Genomic DNA, 17,580 nt, shown 5'->3' with positions numbered 1-17,580 from the left:
CCCTGCATTACAGGAGACCAAATATCACTTGTTGAAAGAAAGTTGGTTTCATTCAATTTGAAATTCAATTGAATGTGATTTTTTTAACAAATGAGTATATTTGGCAAATCGAGTGGGTAAATGCTAATATGGGATAATAGCGTATTAACAAGTTATACAACTCAGTAGTATATTTACTTGGCTGGTTTATCAAAGTATTGTGTAATATTATCACTCCCTTTGCAAAAAAAAAAAAAAAAAATTAAAAAAATAATAATACTCCTACTCCGTAAAAAAAAAAAAAAATAAAAAAAAAAAAAAAAATAAATCTTACTGTGGCAACAGCGTTCATTTTGCCCAATTTACGGTTCGGTTCCTATAGCATCCACCGTAAACCCTAAAATCCCATTTCCTCGATCACAACAATGGCGAGCAGCGATGTAGAAGCAGGTTTCGCAAAGCTACAAGGCGAAGATTTCGAATATTATATGCAAACTTATTCCATAATTCTCGGCCGCAATTCCAAAAAGTCAACAGTCGATGTTGATCTTTCATCTCTCGGTGGCGGAATGAACATTTCTCGTCATCACGCTCGTATCTTCTACGACTTTCAACGGCGTCGTTTCGCATTAGAAGTCCTCGGTAAAAACGGTTGTTCTGTTGAAGGTGTTCTTCATCTACCTGGTACGCCACCTGTCAAACTTGATTCACAAGATCTCTTACAAATTGGAGATAAGGAGTTTTATTTTTTGTTACCTGTTAGAAGTATTTTAAACAGTGGTGGTGGTGGTGGTGGTGCGATTGGACCGCCACGTCAGCATGTTCCGGTTTCGAACCCTAATAATAATAATAATAATAATAATAATAATAATAATAATAATAATAATAATAATAATAATGTTGTGAGTGGTTATCAGAATGCTGGTGGTGGTGGTGGTGGTAGGGTTTTGTTTGGGGGGAAGAAGAGTGGGAGAGGTAGGGTTACTGAGGAGTTTGATGATGGTTATGATGATGATGACGTGGATGATGGTGGAATCAGGAAGAAGATGCGAATTGTTGGTGGTGATGGACTTGATAGTTATGCGCATGGTTCAACCGGTGTTGCTGCGTTTGGTTCCGGTGGAAAATCGATTTCTGGTTAGTGATTGCTGCAAGCTTGATTATACAATATTATCATTATTGTTTATGTTGCCATTATCATAGAGGTGGGATTAAACAAGAACTTAGTAAGAACCGTGGGGATCGATCAATTTCAAATGCACGTAGTCGACTTAGCTGCAATGCCTATGAATAAGATGCATATGTATTTTAATTCTAACTGCTAATTTGAAATGATTGGTAGCTTTTTGTTCTTGTGGAATGTTAGTGGAAAAACAAAGGTTATAGAATATTGTCATGCATATATTAGATGGTTATTCACTGTAGGTAGACTGTGTTTTAGGGATGTCGTTTATGTGTTAAACGTGTCTATCAAACATTAAAAATTTAAGGTTGCATAACTGCTGCTCATTGGGAAGCAATTTGCAAAAATGATATGAAGTTGTGAATAGTCTTCTATCTCTATAAAAAGGTGACTGTAATAGTTGGTGTGCTAGGTGACTTTTGATAAATTAACCTATATTTGGAATTAATACATCTAGATTATTTATTCTGCTTCAAATAAAACTAGCTCATTAGCCGTGCGATCCACAGCTGTGCTAAAGTAGTTGTATATATATTTTTTAAACAATAAATAAGAGTGAATGGATGTTGCAGTAGATAGATATACTTAATGAGGGAAGAAGTAAGAGAAAGTTGGGTCATATTTCATATCTCAGCTATATATGTGTTTCATTTTAGCTGTTTATATGCAAATCACATATATTAAAGTGCAGTCTATGAATTGTGATTGTTTTTTTTGGTCAAGTGCCTTTGCCCACTCAGTTGACAATGAGTCAATCGCACAGACCTTCTATTTTTTCTTCTTTGTGTCAATATACCATATGTGTTTACATTAGCAATTCTAGGATCAAAATTCAAAGGGTTCCTACACAATTTGAGTGATACTTCGTAATTTTTTTCTCTCCAAATAATGGCTGTTTACTTCAGAAAAACCATTGATTTAAATACATATGGGTCCTATCTTTAAATTTAGTAGTGTCATGTACAATTTGAGGGGTACTTTGTAAAAACGTTTCCAAACTAGTGGGGTCCTTGGACCCCACATATACGTATGTACATTCGACATTGTGCTTTTAAGTTTTCTAAAATATGTTTTATTGTGCATCTAGCTGAGGCGGTATATTGTGCTGTTTTTGTAGATAGGAAATCCGAGGGAAGATCGAGGGTTGACAGGGAGTCTGACAACCAACAGCTGTTGCAGTTAGAAGAGAAAGATGTAATATCATCTGTGGCTACTGTTCTATCTGATCTTTGTGGGCCCAGTGAATGGATGCCTATGGAGAAACTTCATACTGAGGTAACATATTTTTTTACTAAAAACCATTTAGGGGTGTTCATCTGTGTAACTCTGGCCATAAATTTAAGTATGTGGGCCATACTGGTTTTCTCCCGGGTCTGTTTTTTAGTTTGGTTGGTCTAGACCGATTTTTGCACACGCGCTACCAAAGTTATGAACAAATATGCCCATTTTGTAATCTTTAAACCCACCATGTTTATTGCAGTATTGTGTCTATGTCTATTTTCTTCTGATCATAATATAGACCATAAGGTATGGTATTTTTTACTGTCTGCTGAGAAATATACTATAGCATGTTCTCATAATCAACTGTCAGTTACTCTGTTATGATAATCAGTTAAAATGACATGGCTAATTATAAACTTTGTATGCTGTATTGGATGCAGTTGGTTGAACAATATGGTGACATCTGGCATCACAGTCGCGTTAGAAGATATTTGACATCTGAGGATTACCCGAACCCTGAAGCCAAAGGCAAACCATGGTTTGGGCTACTCATGCTTTTGAGGAAATATCCTGAACACTTTGTTATAAACACCAGGTCTAAAGGTCGGGTCACTCAGGAGTTTGTATCACTCGTGTCTCTTATTTCATGAGATCTTCTTCAAGATGTTGTATGAGTTTACACTCTAACTAGAACCTTAAAAAAATTCAAACTTTGCAAATTACTGTATCTTATTCCTTTGGAATTTTGCTATATGAAGTAACTCTTAGAATGTTAAACTGGGAACCATCTTAGTTTTTCATCATGTAGCTTTTTATCCCTTCGGATTGATATCTGATACCACAATTTTAAGTTCTTATCAAAGGTGTGGAGAGTACAAGCCTTAAAAGATTATGATGAGCTGCTACATGCTGACGAGTATTATAGCAAATTGATTATGTTTGAATCGAGTCGGATGATTTTACTGTAAACTTGATATAACACTTGGATCATGACATGGTCTGCGTTATGCAATGTACTTGGCATGATGTCAATGATTATATCTTCTCTTAATATAAGACGATGACAGTTTGTCAAAAATTATTTTATAATTATGTCATTATTTTAGAGATGAAGAGAAAGGATCAACCGAAGATGAAAACTCAGAAGTTCCTACTGCAAATTAGGAGTGACTGTGTGTGTTTCTTGTACTGTTTGACTTTAAAAGTCAGTCCAACCAACTCCACATCCAAACTCATTAACCAAATTTATACCTACATCTTTACATGTATTTTAAATTTAAGCTGGTAAAACCTAACAAGGGTTATTAAAAAAAAATTCAATCTGTTTTGATCACTTTATATCTTTGCAATTTAGCCACTTTGGCTGCAGGAGTCAATATGTAGCACATATACTTGGTCAATTCACTGTGAAAAGTATCTAAATTCAGGAATTGTTATACATGCGAATAAAGACCAAAGGGCCATTGGTCTGGCACTATCGTAGTAGCCATGCCAACCAAACGGTTGGGGGTTAATGTCAACCAAGAGGTTGGAGGTTCAAGTCCTGCTATGGACGTATTTGGTGAATTATTGTAAATATTCGTGTAATGGGTGTGAGAGTTTGCTTTTTTTTTTTTTTTTTTTTTTAAATACGAATAAAGCTTCGATGTTGGATGAAGTCCTCGATTACTTAAAGAACCTCCAAGCATAAGTGAACTTAAAGAAGAACATGACATTACAACCTCGACAAATGATGATATGCTAATACCCCTACTGTTGCAACAACAAAAGCTTGAGATGTCGATAGTAATTTTTTTCTATAAATTGTTGGTACTTTTGTGAGTATTATTTCTTGACTATATGGGTCAAAAACCAAATTGTCAAAATGTAAGTAGAGTGGTAATTTGGGCAATGTCAACTTCGGGATGCTCCATAATGATCATGTGGACTTATTAGTGGGAGCTGATGCATGGTTTGTGATTTGCAGCTAGCAAGAATTCAAGAGAGGCCACATTTGATTCCTGTTTGTCAAATTGACCATTTGGGCATAATTGATCCAAGACTATAAAGAGACATGAGTAATGGGAAGTACGGCATGAGGGTTCTGTTGGGGGTGCAAACCAAAGTCCCATATCGGTCATGGGACAAAACAAATGTATGTATATAAGTTTAAGGGAAAGTCATTTTATCACCAATTGATTTTAGAAAAGGATGGACTCTTGGACTTATAAGTTCAAAACATTGATAAAATGGTTAAATTGGAAATGAAAAGCATGGATCATAGTTTGTGGTGAAGCAAGGTTTTTAGATGGATCAAGGTGTAATATGTAGAAGCTTGATAGTCAAGAATGGAGTAAGAAGTAAGAACTGTATTGTGGTGGTCAAAAGTATCAATTAAATTTGATATAAATGTGTTGAAGATAGAATGAAAGTAATAGTGTCAATTAATGTATTGGGTCAAATTCAATTAGGTTTTAGAGAAAACTTTTGCAGTCAACTCATAAGTTACAACTCATAAGTTATAGGTGTGGAGTTACAAATTTCGAGAACTAAAAAGAAGATTTAGAGGGCGTTGCTGGTAATTATTATATACCTATACTAAAAGGTTTACGCGAAATGAATAGTACTATTTCTTTTTCTATTTTTCGCAAACTTAACCCCTTACCTTTTATTAAAATATAAATGGAACCCCCACTTTATATGTATGTTTTTTTTTCCAAATTTCACAAACTTAGCCCCATAATTTTTATTAAAATACAAATGGAACACTCACTTTACTAACTTTTTTTTTACTAATATTCAATTTTCACAAACTTAACCCTCTAACTTTTATTAAAATACAAATCGAACTCCCACTTTATACGTAATTTTTTTTTAAATTTCACAAACTTAACCCCCTAACTTTTATTAAAATACAAATCGAACCCCCACTTTGCTAACTTTTTTTTTTAAATAAAACCCGAACGCTAAAAGAATCAACTTTCACAAAAGGAACAACCCTTCAATGTTAGATGTCGAAAAAAATTCTTTTTTACAAAATAGATCAAGACTTTTTTTTTAACTCGCATTCAAAACGGAGCCCCCGGCGCGAAGCGAGGGCTCCACAACTAGTTTTAACCAAAAAGGGACATGTATTGAAACAGCCTCTCTATATACAAATGATTACTCGCTTCAAAGTTCAAAAGATGTTTGAATCTTCAGATTCCAACATCGTTTACACCGACTAACCAAATATCATCAGCATGGGTTGAACGTGGTAGATCACCATTAAAAAAAAAAAAAAAAAAAAAAAAATTTGAAGAATAAACATATCTTCAACCTAGTGATACAGCTGCATCATCTGAGTATCCATTTCTCCCTTGTTCTCCTTCTGCTCCCCAGTCACTGTATTGCTGCTGCTGATTCTCAAACTTCATCCTTGGACCCCTTCTCTGGTGTTCTGAAAAATAAAATGTTAATTTTCAGAAAAATCCAGGTTGGCATTTGTCAACCAATTAGACACATTCAGCTCAATACCAAAAAACTTTCTAGCGTCGACTTAAAAATCGTTGGTAATCAAGTCTAAACAATAATAAGAAGCAAATGGACTTACTCTTGCTGTTGATTGCATCACGAGTCATGATTAAGAAGCCATCCCAGGTGAGTTGACTCAGTTCGTCTTTTTCTTTGTCAGTGAGCTCAAAGTTTGGTTCCCTTCCACACAAAAAAGCAGCCCTGCAAGAAACAAGGTTGAATATATTATAACAATAATAACCAACTTTTATAGACGGTGATCGTATAGGTAAACTTGTTAGTGGTATTGGTAGGCCTATGTTGATGGACAAAGTTACTTCAGAGAGATGTTTGAGTAAAAGTGGAAGACTAGGGTTTGCTAGAGTTTTGACTGAAGTCAATGCAAATGATGACCTTCCTAGCTTTGTCGAATTTTCCTATCCTGTGATTGGTTCTTTTCCAGCCAAAGTGGGTAAACTTGAGGTGACCTATCAATGGAAACCGCCTTCATGCACTCATTGCAAAGTGTTTGGCCACTCTTTTAATACTTGTAAAATTAGGCCTAAAACAGAAGATGAAGTATCGGCACAAGTGTTAAAAGACGCTTTGAAAATCAATAATGATGGTGAAACAGTTGATTTAAATAACCAGTGTGTTGAGGACGGCTTTAAAGTTGTTGGTAAGAAAGGAAGGGTTTTTCAGAAGTTGAATTTTGATAATAATAAAAGTCAAAGGCAGTCAACCGAAGCAAAATGTATCAAGCAAAATGCAGTTAAGAATAATTATGGTATTAAAGACAATATTGATGTGGAGGAAACAGATTGGAATGTGGAGTCCCAGAAAAGTCAAAATCATAATGTTTTGAGGAAAGGAGATAAAGGGAAGGGCATTGATGGTGAAGGTAATAATAAGACATATTCTAAAGATAGAATTGAAACAAACAATCCTTTTTATGTATTAGTAGATGATGAGGGTAATACTGATGGTAATACTGATGAGATTATAATTGAAGAATCTATAAATGATAAATTTGATGATAGATGGAACTTACGGAATTCAGAAAAAAAGAAACTAAAAAGTTATTTGGATAAACATAATCCTCCAGGAAAAGAAGTAATCGATCAATGGCAACCACACGAGTTCAAGTATTTTAGGACTCAATGGATTGCTGCTGGATTTGGTAACTTTGATAAAGATGGCATGGTTATTGGCGATTGATGTTAAGTTTGATAATAATGCTCCGAAATTAGGGTATTCATCTTGTTAGTTTCTTACTTTATGTCTAGTATAGGTCCTCGAGTTTCACTCAAATTAGTGTTACTCGTATTGTAATCCTCTCTGTATCATTTCCTTATCAATAAAATTAGCTTGCTTTTCAAAAAAAAAAATAGACGGTGATCGTATTAGTAGGAAGTTTTTGTTTAAATGGTAACTGGAGATAATATAAGGTAACAGTTGAAATGGGTTGGACGACTGAGAACTTACTGAAAGTGTACTTAAAAGTGTAACTAATCAATTTAGTTTCCTATAAAAAATATATAGTTACTGTAATAATATACTTGTTGTCAGTGGCGGAACTAGGATTTTTTTCACCGAGGGCAAAAAATAATAATTTAAAACCGTAGCATTTTTTTTGGACAAAATATGGAGTTTTTGGGGCAAAAAGTTGAGGTTTTTAGGCAAATTATGAAGGTTTTTGGGCAAAAGTTGAAGGTTTTTGGGCAAATTTGAAGGTTTGGGGCAAAAATTGAAGAATTTTGGGCTAGGGATGGCGCCCGTGGGCAACGGGCCCGGGTTCTATATACCCGCGACCCACCCGTCAGGTTTCTTTTTTGCACGTTGTGACCCGTTACCCGCCCGCGGGTAAAAATGTTTTGCCCATGCCCGTGACCCGCGGGTATCCGTGACCCGCGGGTAACCTGCGGGTAATAATATATACAACTTTTTATTAGAAAACCCAAATAATTTTATTATTTTTAAAAATTATATGTACAAGTTATATCTAAAATGGCGTGAAAATTAAGTTTTTTACTTTTATATAATATTTAATTATTAATCATTATTCAATTATAAGTAAATTAACTTTCAAAATTAATAATTGTAAGTATAAACTCGCGAGTAAATTAAGAAAAGTCTCATGTATTCATGGGTCGGGTTTTACCCGTGACGGGTAGTATATACCCGCGACCCGTTGGCGGGTATAAATTTTTACCCGTACCCGTGCCCGCGGGTAAGATTTAATGAATTTACCCGCTCATCGCGGATCGGTACCCACTGGGGCAAAATCGAAAAACACAAAATTTTTATACTGAAAAAAAAAAATTCACTAGGGCGGTATGAAAGACAACAAAAGGGGGTTTACAGGCTAACCTGGAGTGTGAGGACCTACTAATCATACCTATTTGACCTGAATCCGTTACCCGGCCCGCCCAAATTTCCACCTCTACGTATTATTTTTCATTTTCTACAACTATTACTTTGTGTGTGATATGAAATGCCACCTGTCATACAAGCGTGCAGCTTCTTCTTGAGAACCCATGGTGCCCAGATGTATTTGTTTCTTGTCAACTTTGATAGCAGCTTGCCATTTCATGTTTTTGAAATACACACCTCTCATCACGCACACTTCTTGGTTCTCAAAGTACTTTCTTCTATGTCTTTTTCGTCTTTTAAACACTACTAGGATTAACAAAAACAATAATTTATTAAAGAAGACAATGCAAAGCCGAAAAAATAAGTTTTGTCATTCAAAATTTGCAAACGAAGATCCAGATGTTTATTTTTACGTAAACGGCACTCACGAAACAGCAAAAAAAGGAATAACAGCTTAAGATGCTATCTCAAACAATAGAAAAGGACATATGATTATGTGATCTACTAATACAAAAATTAATAGTACTATTGATTTGGGTCCATAAAACTACCTAATAGTGTGATATCTTTATAATTCATAAATCAAGTTAAACATTTAATTTTTCATCAGATGGTAGACATATACCACATCATCTGTAGATTTACAACAAAAACATATAAATAAATAAAAAATTAAATTTGATAAGTTTATAACAACTTTTTTACTAAAGACAAAGCAGTAAGTGAGCAAATGCAGCAAAGTAGATTTAATGCAAAAAATTTAATCTATCAAACTAAGAAAGATGATGTAATGATGTAATCAAGTAAAAATAAGAAGATGTAAACCTGGATGGAGAACAGGCTGCTTATTAGATCGGTTAGACTCATTGAAAGATGAGGGTTCAGGTTCTTCGATTTTTGCAAACGCCTGCTAAACACATAAATAATATACATCTTGTTTGAAATAATTAAATAGAAAAAACTAAATACATCCTGCGTTAAGAGTTTGAGTGTCGACCGAGTTGAAAGATTAGTAGAACCATATTCTAAAAACCAGGTTTCAAGATCTAAGAGCAGATGTAGAATCTCTAATAAATACTTGTATTTTAAATTTTGTTTTTGACCTCGTTGTGTTCGGACAAATTGAAAAAAAAAAAACAATTTGTTTATAACAACAATCAAACATTGACTAGCAACACCTGAAGAGAACCTTTTTTAGACTTTCGCATATTGACAATAAACGTAATGCGATTTTAGCACTTACCTCATTAGACCGGTCAACATAAACAGAACTTATAGGATGAACTGCAGGTGATCTTGTGCTTTGCACACAACTTGCAGGAGATTGTCCATTTTCATACGACGAAATAAAATCAAGAAAAGGGCTTCTCCCTAAATATTAACACCGAGTCTCATTAGTAAATTAATAAATATAAATTCAAGGAAAAAGAAATTTGAAAATGCCTAGAGTTCTGTATGGAACAATGTAAACCATATACTTGGTTATTTAGAAAAGCAAATAGACTTACCATAAAGTTTGATGAGCCTTTGTCTACGGATGCTCACCATAGCATATTAAGAAGATCCTAGCTTCATGTATAAACAAAATCTTCACATATCACACCATTATATTTTTTCGAACGGTGAAAACATATCACAACATTATTATGAACAAATTTTGGAAAAATTAATTACTCCGTATTAGATACATTAAAAAGATCAAACATTTTGATATCGAAATGTAGAAAGATTCGACTTTTGACACCAGCAAGTTTAAGTAGATATCAATGATGTCCCATAACACTACTAGTTTGAATTTTTTTTGTATGTAATACCATTCAAATTATACATGACACCACTAAAATTAAGTACAGGACCCATATAATTTTAAGATTTATAGTTTTTTTAAGGTAAATAACCACTAACTTACTCTTTAAACTTAATTAGTTTAAGAACAAAAAATTTCAGGACACCGTTGATTTTGATCCTAAATTCGCCACTCATGTCTTTTGAGCCTGAGATATTGCACAAGTACTTTTCTCAACGTACTACATTGCTACTTACAGAATCGGACTTACAGCCACTGCTGCTTCGGGGCCAAAAGGGCTAAATTTTATTATGAACACAAGTATATGGTTGTTGCTTTGTAAAGAGACCAACGAGTAAGAAAATTCAAAGTCAACCCAATAATCGTCTACAATTCATATATGGCGGACATATTTTTAAAGGAAAACACAACCCCCCCAAAATAATTCAAGAATCAAGATCACAACAAAAAATGTGTCTGCTTCTTTGAATATAATAATAAAAATTAATTAATTATTGTTAAAAAAATAGAAAAAGTGAAAAGTTTCGAATTTGAATGGACCAGTTTAAATCAAGAGGATTACTCAGAGATAGAACCAAACATCATATGTCAATCAAGTGAAGTAAAACGAAAATAATAAAAAATACCCAAATTGTGTTCTGAAAATAATTGAAACTACCACCTTTTTTTCATAAAAACGAGCCAGTAAAATACAATAAATCATTCATATGGAGTATAAACTTAACAAAAAAACACAGATTAAACGCATATAAATTCAAAAAAGCATAATCACATCATGTTACAAGCGAATGCATATGGGCTACATATTCAATTACTACCCAAATAATTAAAACAAAAATAGAGAACTAGGTGGGGCCCGTGAGAAACAAATAACGGCATTTTGCAAAATATATACCTATATACATATACATGTACAGTCAAAAAAGATTAGGGTTGTTCAATTTGTGTTGGTTACCTGAGAATGTGGCGGAAGGAGAGAATGAATGAGCGAAAAACCCAAAACAAAAGGTGTAGTTTTCTTGTTTTATTTATCAAAAGCCAAAACTGGGTTTAAGTTTATAAAGTCTTTTGAATTGGGTAAGGAAACAAGGTGGTAAGTTTGGAAAGAGAAAATTCAAGATAACTAAGTTGGCAAGAATTTTGAGTTTTTTCGAGTACACGTGGAATCATGAATTTATTTAAACGAAACAGTTTAATAATATGTTTTAGTTATTAAGTGAACGTAAATGTCAAAATCATTTAGTTTAATGACCCGTGAAACCACAGATTTTGACTAGGAAGCTTGTCGTTGTTTTTACAAACATATTGATATACTTAACTTTGTCAGAATAAATAAACTACATTTATTCTCTCACGATCTTCTTTCAATTTTCATCACAATTGCTATTTTCCTTGTTATAAATATAAATATATTTGTTATGGATTCACAACTTTATGAAACTTAATTTGTGGTTGAATGTAATTAACAAATTTGGTTGTGATTATATCATTATTAAGGGTATGTTTGGCAAAACTAACTGTTTGTTAGCTGGTAGTTTTAGCTGATAGATGGTAGCTTTTAGCTTTTTAAAAATATTTTTAAAGTTTGGCAGAGTAGCTGAATCTATTAAATAAAAAGTAAAATGACACAAAGCTATAAGTTAAAAGCTAAACACTACTTCTAGTAGCTTTTACCTTTTAGCCTTTTTCTCATGTCTTAAAGCTTTAAGCTCCTCTAACCAAATGAAGCTTTATATCAAATAGGAGGGTTTTTTTTTTTTTTTTTTGGGTAAAGGGTTACCTCGGTAAATTTTATTAAAGAATAAAAAGAATGATGACAAAACAAAGCAAGAGCAACAGGAAAAACCCTGAAGCAAAAAAAAAAAAACCCTGCCAGCTACAAGAACTAAAAAGACTCATAGCAAAACAAAGACAAACAAAGACCCTTAACTAGGAATCTGCCATGTCGACTTCAGCATATCAACTCTTGCTGAATCTTTGAACTTGATAGACATAAGTTTTAGGCGAACTGTACTGAATATATCCTCGAACAACTTCACTTCCGAGCGGTGAGACTTTTTAAATATCCGGTTATTCCTCTCTTGCCATATAAAGTACATAACAGCGCCAAAGACTAGCTTAGCAACCACCATACTAGAAACATTTCTAGCAGCCGCAGCCATCATAGAACAACAGATAGCTTTCCAATTCGATACCGCAGGTAAACAAGTCAACACATCCATCTTTTTCCAAACTATGTTCGCATAGTTGCATTCAAAAAATAAATGCTCGTGGGAATCAGGGCAAAGCTTACAAAGAGGACAAATACGCTGCATATTATGAATCTCCCAACTCTTTAATTTGTCTTGAGTCTTTAATCTTTCCCCCATGAGAAGCCAAACAAGAAAAGCATGTCTCGGCACACACTGTGTGACGCCCCGTACAAAACCCTCGTGTACGGATCATCAACAACAGGATCATTACAAGGTCAAACACTATATGCTGTTTGAAAACCAGTTTTGCATTCATGAAAATATAACGTTTTACAAAAGATAACATGCTTCTTATGAATAGAAGCATAGACATAAGTATATGACCCAAAGGTCGTTACAAAGCCATTGTTTGAAAATAACATAAATTACGAATGCAAAAGAAAAGTTCCATGATTGAGACATCTCTAAGTAATGCAGCGGAATTCTAACACAGCAGGTCCTTAACAGCAAGTCTATAACACCAAGACAACAAGTCTAAACAGCAGAAGCAACATCGTCTAAGCACCTGAGAAATACACGCTTAAAAAGTCAACACGAATGTTGGTGAGCTATAGTTTGTAAGCAGTAAAGTAATGTAGACCACGAGATTTCAGTGCTTCAACCAGCAGTTTAAATCAGTATCAAAAGTATATGCTTAACCGTGGGCACCCGGTAACTAGACTTAACGTAAGTATAAATATCACCCCCTAAAAGTACACCTGGCGAGTGTGTATGTCCTCGAAGTATTAAACACCCGTTAAATGCTAGCGCGACTAGCCCGAGTGGGGATGTCAAACCCTATGGATCCATATCTAAGATTCGCGTCTACCGATTCAAAAACCAATAGTTAAACGTTACCGTGCTAAGGGGAAAGTTTATGCCGTTATATAACCCACACATATGTAAAGTTTAAGTACTCGTGTCAAGTAAGTAAAACATAAAAAGGCGCATGTATTCTCAGTCCCAAAAATAGTAAAAAGTAGTAAAAAGGGATGCTATAACTCACAGTGAATAAGCAGTAAAAGTTGATATGAAACGTATGCAAGTAGTAAGTCGGTCCGATAGGTCGTCAACCTAAGTCAAAGGTCACTAGGTCAGTATGTTGTCCCCATAAGTTTAAAAGTGCATAAATTAAGTTTAAGTGTCATCATCATCATCATTCATCATCGTAAAAGCTAAGTAAGTTTAACAAGTATAGAGGTCAAAACAATAGGCTGACTTTGATCAGCTGCTACGGCCTCTATGTAAATCGAAAAGACGCGAAATCAGTGGCTATGGCTCCGTATGGGAGTCCTCTAGTTGCTAACCAATTTCTAGACTCAAACTCGTCTTCGTTTGACCGTGGTGGCGGTTTAAGTGCGAGTTGGTCCGAATTTTCAGCACGACGTTACAAGGGTGTAGAGACTTTCGGAGGGCCATAAATCCCAAACCGTAACTAGGATTGAGACGAGTCTTAAACAGAAAGTCATCTAATTGAACCAGGATATCTGAAAATCAACTTTTCCAGTAGCCCAGGAGCCTGATCAGATCCGAAAAACAGTAGGTAAGTGCTCCGGTGGGGTTCTTGGTGCTTGATGCTCATCACGGTTCTCATCCTTGATGCTTGTAGCTTCAAGTGTACAACTCGTTGATGGGTTAGCATCACCTTGACCAAGATTCTACCATCAACACACAATATGTTAAGACCAAGTAAGAACACAACTCATTTAAGAGTCTTAGATGGATGATGAACCAAGGTTACATCATATCCTTAGTCTTAATACAATTACAAGTTCTATTCACAACTAAAGCTACAAACTTAACTTCAATCAAACAAGTATGAACATAATCTAAGTCAAATGAAGTGATGGAACCCTAAGCTAGAGAGCTTGGATCCTTTTCACACAAGTTACAAGATTACAAAGCTAGAAAGCTTGAACCTTTGGTGTTCTTGAAGATCTTAAAGCATAAAGCTTGGATCTTTAAGTTGTATGAAGATCATCAACACAAGTTTTGATCTTTATAACAAAGTAATGAGATCATAAGTTAGAAAACTTAGATCCATCAAAAGATATGAAGATTCAAGCTAGAAAGCTTGCATCTTGGTTGTTCTTGAAGATCTTGAAGCATAAAGCTTGGATCTTTAAGTTACAAGAAGATTACAAACATTAGTTTGAATCTTTATAAATAAATAACAAGATTAAAGCTAAAAAGATTTAGATCTACAAAGTAGGTGAAAATTCAAAGTTAGAAAGCTTGAATCTTCCATGTTCTTGAAGGATTCAAATCCATGTTTGAATCTACAAGATGTAATCAAGATCAAAGCTAAAAAGCTAGACCCATGATGATGATGATGAATTCGTGAAAGATAAGAGAAGAAGAAGAAGAAAAATAAAAAACTTACAAGTTTTAGAGTGAGAAAGACTAGTGAGGAAATAAGAGAGTAAGTGTGTGTGAAATGCAAATAAGAGCAAGTGTAAAATGGATGGAATAAGGCTAGTATTTATAGGTGGTGAAGTGAGGGTGGGGTGTCAAAACCGTGGTAACATGGGGGGACAAGGGGGACAAACTTTTGCTTTTTGGTTAATGGTTGTCTAAAGTTAGTGCTTATGTTATGATCCCATGCAACATTATGAATAATACTTGACAAAAATGCTAGCATGTTCCCTATAATAAATGGGCATTTGTCTTACTTATTAATGGGTCACTAGCTATTAATAATTGAGCTAATTAAATAGTCCACTAACTAGTGTAGGGTGGGCTAAGGTCCAATAAGGTAGAAAGTCCAACAAGACTAACTAGTAAGCATAAGTAAATTACTAAGCGTAATTAAGCATCCAAAAACCCAAGTAATTATTATTATAAAATAATAATTAGGATCTCGTAGTCATAATATTCCGATTATGACCAAAGTTAAACGTGTACCGACAAACATAGCTCGTTTGAAACGTTAAGTGACACCAACGGTCGTAAAAGCATTCGGGGATCAAGTTAAGTGATTACACACTTAATAGCATGTTGTAAGGCATTAATGAAAGTAACTAATCATTAAATAAGATCCCAGAGCATAAACTCGCTCAGTACGCACAAATACGCAGTTTCGTGAAAGCACAAAGCACAAAGGCAAGTCGAAAAAGCCGGGTCGTTACACACTGCGAATACCAAACAATCCGGAACCAATTGAAAGAATTTGATTTAGGACGAATGGCATCCCAAACCAGGTTTACTAAAAAATTGTGAGGCACATTATCAATCCCACACCACATAATCATATCAGGATGAGTAGAGACAGTAGGCACACTAAGTTGGCTAAGTAAAGGATATTTTACAATCCATGAAGATGGCCAGACCCAATTCGTACCACTAATTAACTCACTCACCTTCTTTGTCAACCCCATAGATTGAATGTCACTAGCAGAAACAATAGAGTCCAGACTCCCCAAATTACTCCACGAATCAAACCATGCAGATGTAATGTTACCATTTCCAATTTGATGTACAAAAAATTGTTTTATAACCGAAGGAATACGCAACAATTTCCTCCAACTCCAACTTGCATTAGCAGTAATCGGAACCTCCCAAAAATGATGTTTCGCTAAGCGGTAAGTATGAATCCATTTAACCCATAGGGTTTGCTTATGACTAAGGATACGATATATATGCGAGGTCATTAGAGCAATGTTCCAATACTTTAGTCGCTTTATACCTAATCCTCCTTCATTTTTCGGATTGCAAACATCATCCCATTTAACTTTTGCCTTACCTCTTTTCATCTCGCCCTGACACCATAAAAAATCTCGAAGAATCTTCTCAATTTTATTAATAGTAGTATCCGGGAGAATGAAGACAAAACACCAATAGATTTGCATAGATGTGAGAACAGAGATCATAAGCTGAAGACGACCAGCAAATGACAGATATTTGTTCTTCCAATCATCAACCTTGTGCTTTACCCGTTCAACCAAAACCTATGCATAAGGCGTGAAGAAATAAGCGGGACACCAAGATAACGAACTGGCAACTTTCCTTCCTCAAATGGTAAAATATCCAAAATAAGTGTTTTCATCGAGGAAGGGACATTGGCAAAAAAAGCCGTGCTTTTTGGTAGGCTAGGAACCAATCCAGAACACCGCTTAAACTCTTCCAATGAGTCACGAATAACCGTCACCGAAGCAGAATTTGCATGAGAGAATAAAAAGAGATCATCCGCAAAGCAAAGATTAATAATCTTGAGTTTGTCACATTTAGGATGATATTTGAATCCCTTTGATCTTCGAATATTCCTCATGAGCATCAATGAAAGAACTTCCATAACAAGAGTGAACAATTACAGAGATAACGAGTCCCCTTGTCTCAGACCACGCTTTCCTTGGAAAAAACCATGAAGCTCGCTGATAATGCTAAAAACGAACATATATTTCATAGCATTATCCCTCAAGAAAGACAAGCTTTTAGTTGCAATTGTTCTATTTACAAGTGATATTCGTTTAAATAATAAAAGGTGAAGACAAAAGACAGATTCGACGAATTGAAGGCGCAAACGACCAAAAAGCTAAAAAGTACAAAGTACAATCAAAATGGTTCAAATTATTGATGAGAAACGTCTAAAAATTACAAGAGTACGAGCCGCATAACGCAAAGTACAAGATATTAAATAGTACGAAAGGACGTTCGAAAATCCGGAACCGGGACATGAACCAACTATCAACGCGCGACGCAACGGAGCTAAAATTACAAATCAACTATGCACATGAATATAATATAATATATATATATAATTATATAAAATTATATATATATATTATATATATTAAATAAATATGTCGACAAGCTAGGAGCCAAAAAGTATGTGACCAGGAAATGATGGCCATGCGATCGCATGTCCAGAAGGCACCAAACTCATGCGACCGCATGAGTTACTGTAGCAGGCCACATTCTTTAAATACAACGAATTCTGGCCGAATTTTTACTCATAATATTTCAATCTCTCTTACTCTCAAATATATTTATATTTTAATTTTAATTATAATTTTAATATTAAAGTTTAATAATAAGGTTATAGTGGCGAATGTTGTAAGTGTGTAAGTCGAAATTCTGTCCATGTAACGCTACGCTATTATTAATCATTGTAAGTTATGTTCAACCTTTTTAAATTAATGTCTCGTAGCTAAGTTATTATTATGCTTATTTAAGCCGAAATAATCGTGATGTTGGGCTAAATATTAAAGACTGGGTTATTGGGCTTTGTACCATAATTGGGGTTTGGACAAAAGAACGACACTTGTGGAAATTAGACTATGGGCTATTAATGGGCTTTATATTAACTAAACGATACC

The 17,580-nt window shown here is 34.6% G+C and overlaps 3 protein-coding genes across 11 annotated transcripts; 1 reads left to right on the top strand and 2 right to left on the bottom strand.

Annotated features, from left to right (window-relative positions):
• The first annotated feature begins 333 nt into the window (after positions 1-333).
• LOC139879699 (FHA domain-containing protein FHA2-like) lies at positions 334-3,393 on the top strand. The gene is made up of 3 exons (XM_071865443.1): positions 334-1,116; positions 2,280-2,437; positions 2,824-3,393. Exons 1-3 carry the CDS (start codon positions 405-407, stop codon positions 3,031-3,033), a joined length of 1,080 nt encoding a protein of 359 aa, XP_071721544.1. The 5' UTR covers positions 334-404; the 3' UTR covers positions 3,034-3,393.
• Positions 3,394-5,494: 2,101 nt separating this feature from the next.
• LOC139879603 (uncharacterized) lies at positions 5,495-11,156 on the bottom strand. 9 transcript variants are annotated; one of them, XM_071865435.1, is made up of 7 exons: positions 10,990-11,156; positions 9,736-9,815; positions 9,471-9,598; positions 9,053-9,137; positions 8,332-8,533; positions 5,955-6,076; positions 5,495-5,801 (listed from the first exon to the last, which is right to left on the bottom strand). In XM_071865435.1, the coding sequence occupies exons 2-7, from the start codon at positions 9,773-9,775 to the stop codon at positions 5,677-5,679; spliced, it is 702 nt and encodes a 233-aa protein (XP_071721536.1). In that variant the 5' UTR covers positions 9,776-9,815; positions 10,990-11,156; the 3' UTR covers positions 5,495-5,676. The 9 variants fall into 9 exon arrangements, with proteins under 9 accessions (XP_071721536.1, XP_071721535.1, XP_071721542.1 ...); XM_071865434.1 differs by having other exon boundaries at positions 9,736-9,796; XM_071865441.1 differs by having other exon boundaries at positions 8,356-8,533; positions 9,736-9,796.
• An 803-nt stretch (positions 11,157-11,959) lies between these two features.
• Positions 11,960-16,556, bottom strand: LOC139843575 (uncharacterized). Its single transcript, XM_071833687.1, has 3 exons — positions 16,260-16,556; positions 15,463-16,212; positions 11,960-12,343 (listed from the first exon to the last, which is right to left on the bottom strand). Exons 1-3 carry the CDS (start codon positions 16,554-16,556, stop codon positions 11,960-11,962), a joined length of 1,431 nt encoding a protein of 476 aa, XP_071689788.1.
• Between the last annotated feature and the right edge of the window lie 1,024 nt (positions 16,557-17,580).

Source organism: Rutidosis leptorrhynchoides, chromosome 1 (genome assembly GCF_046630445.1).
Source record: "Rutidosis leptorrhynchoides isolate AG116_Rl617_1_P2 chromosome 1, CSIRO_AGI_Rlap_v1, whole genome shotgun sequence".
Taxonomy (NCBI): domain Eukaryota; kingdom Viridiplantae; phylum Streptophyta; class Magnoliopsida; order Asterales; family Asteraceae; genus Rutidosis; species Rutidosis leptorrhynchoides.
This window is presented reverse-complemented; position numbering and strand designations above follow the sequence as displayed.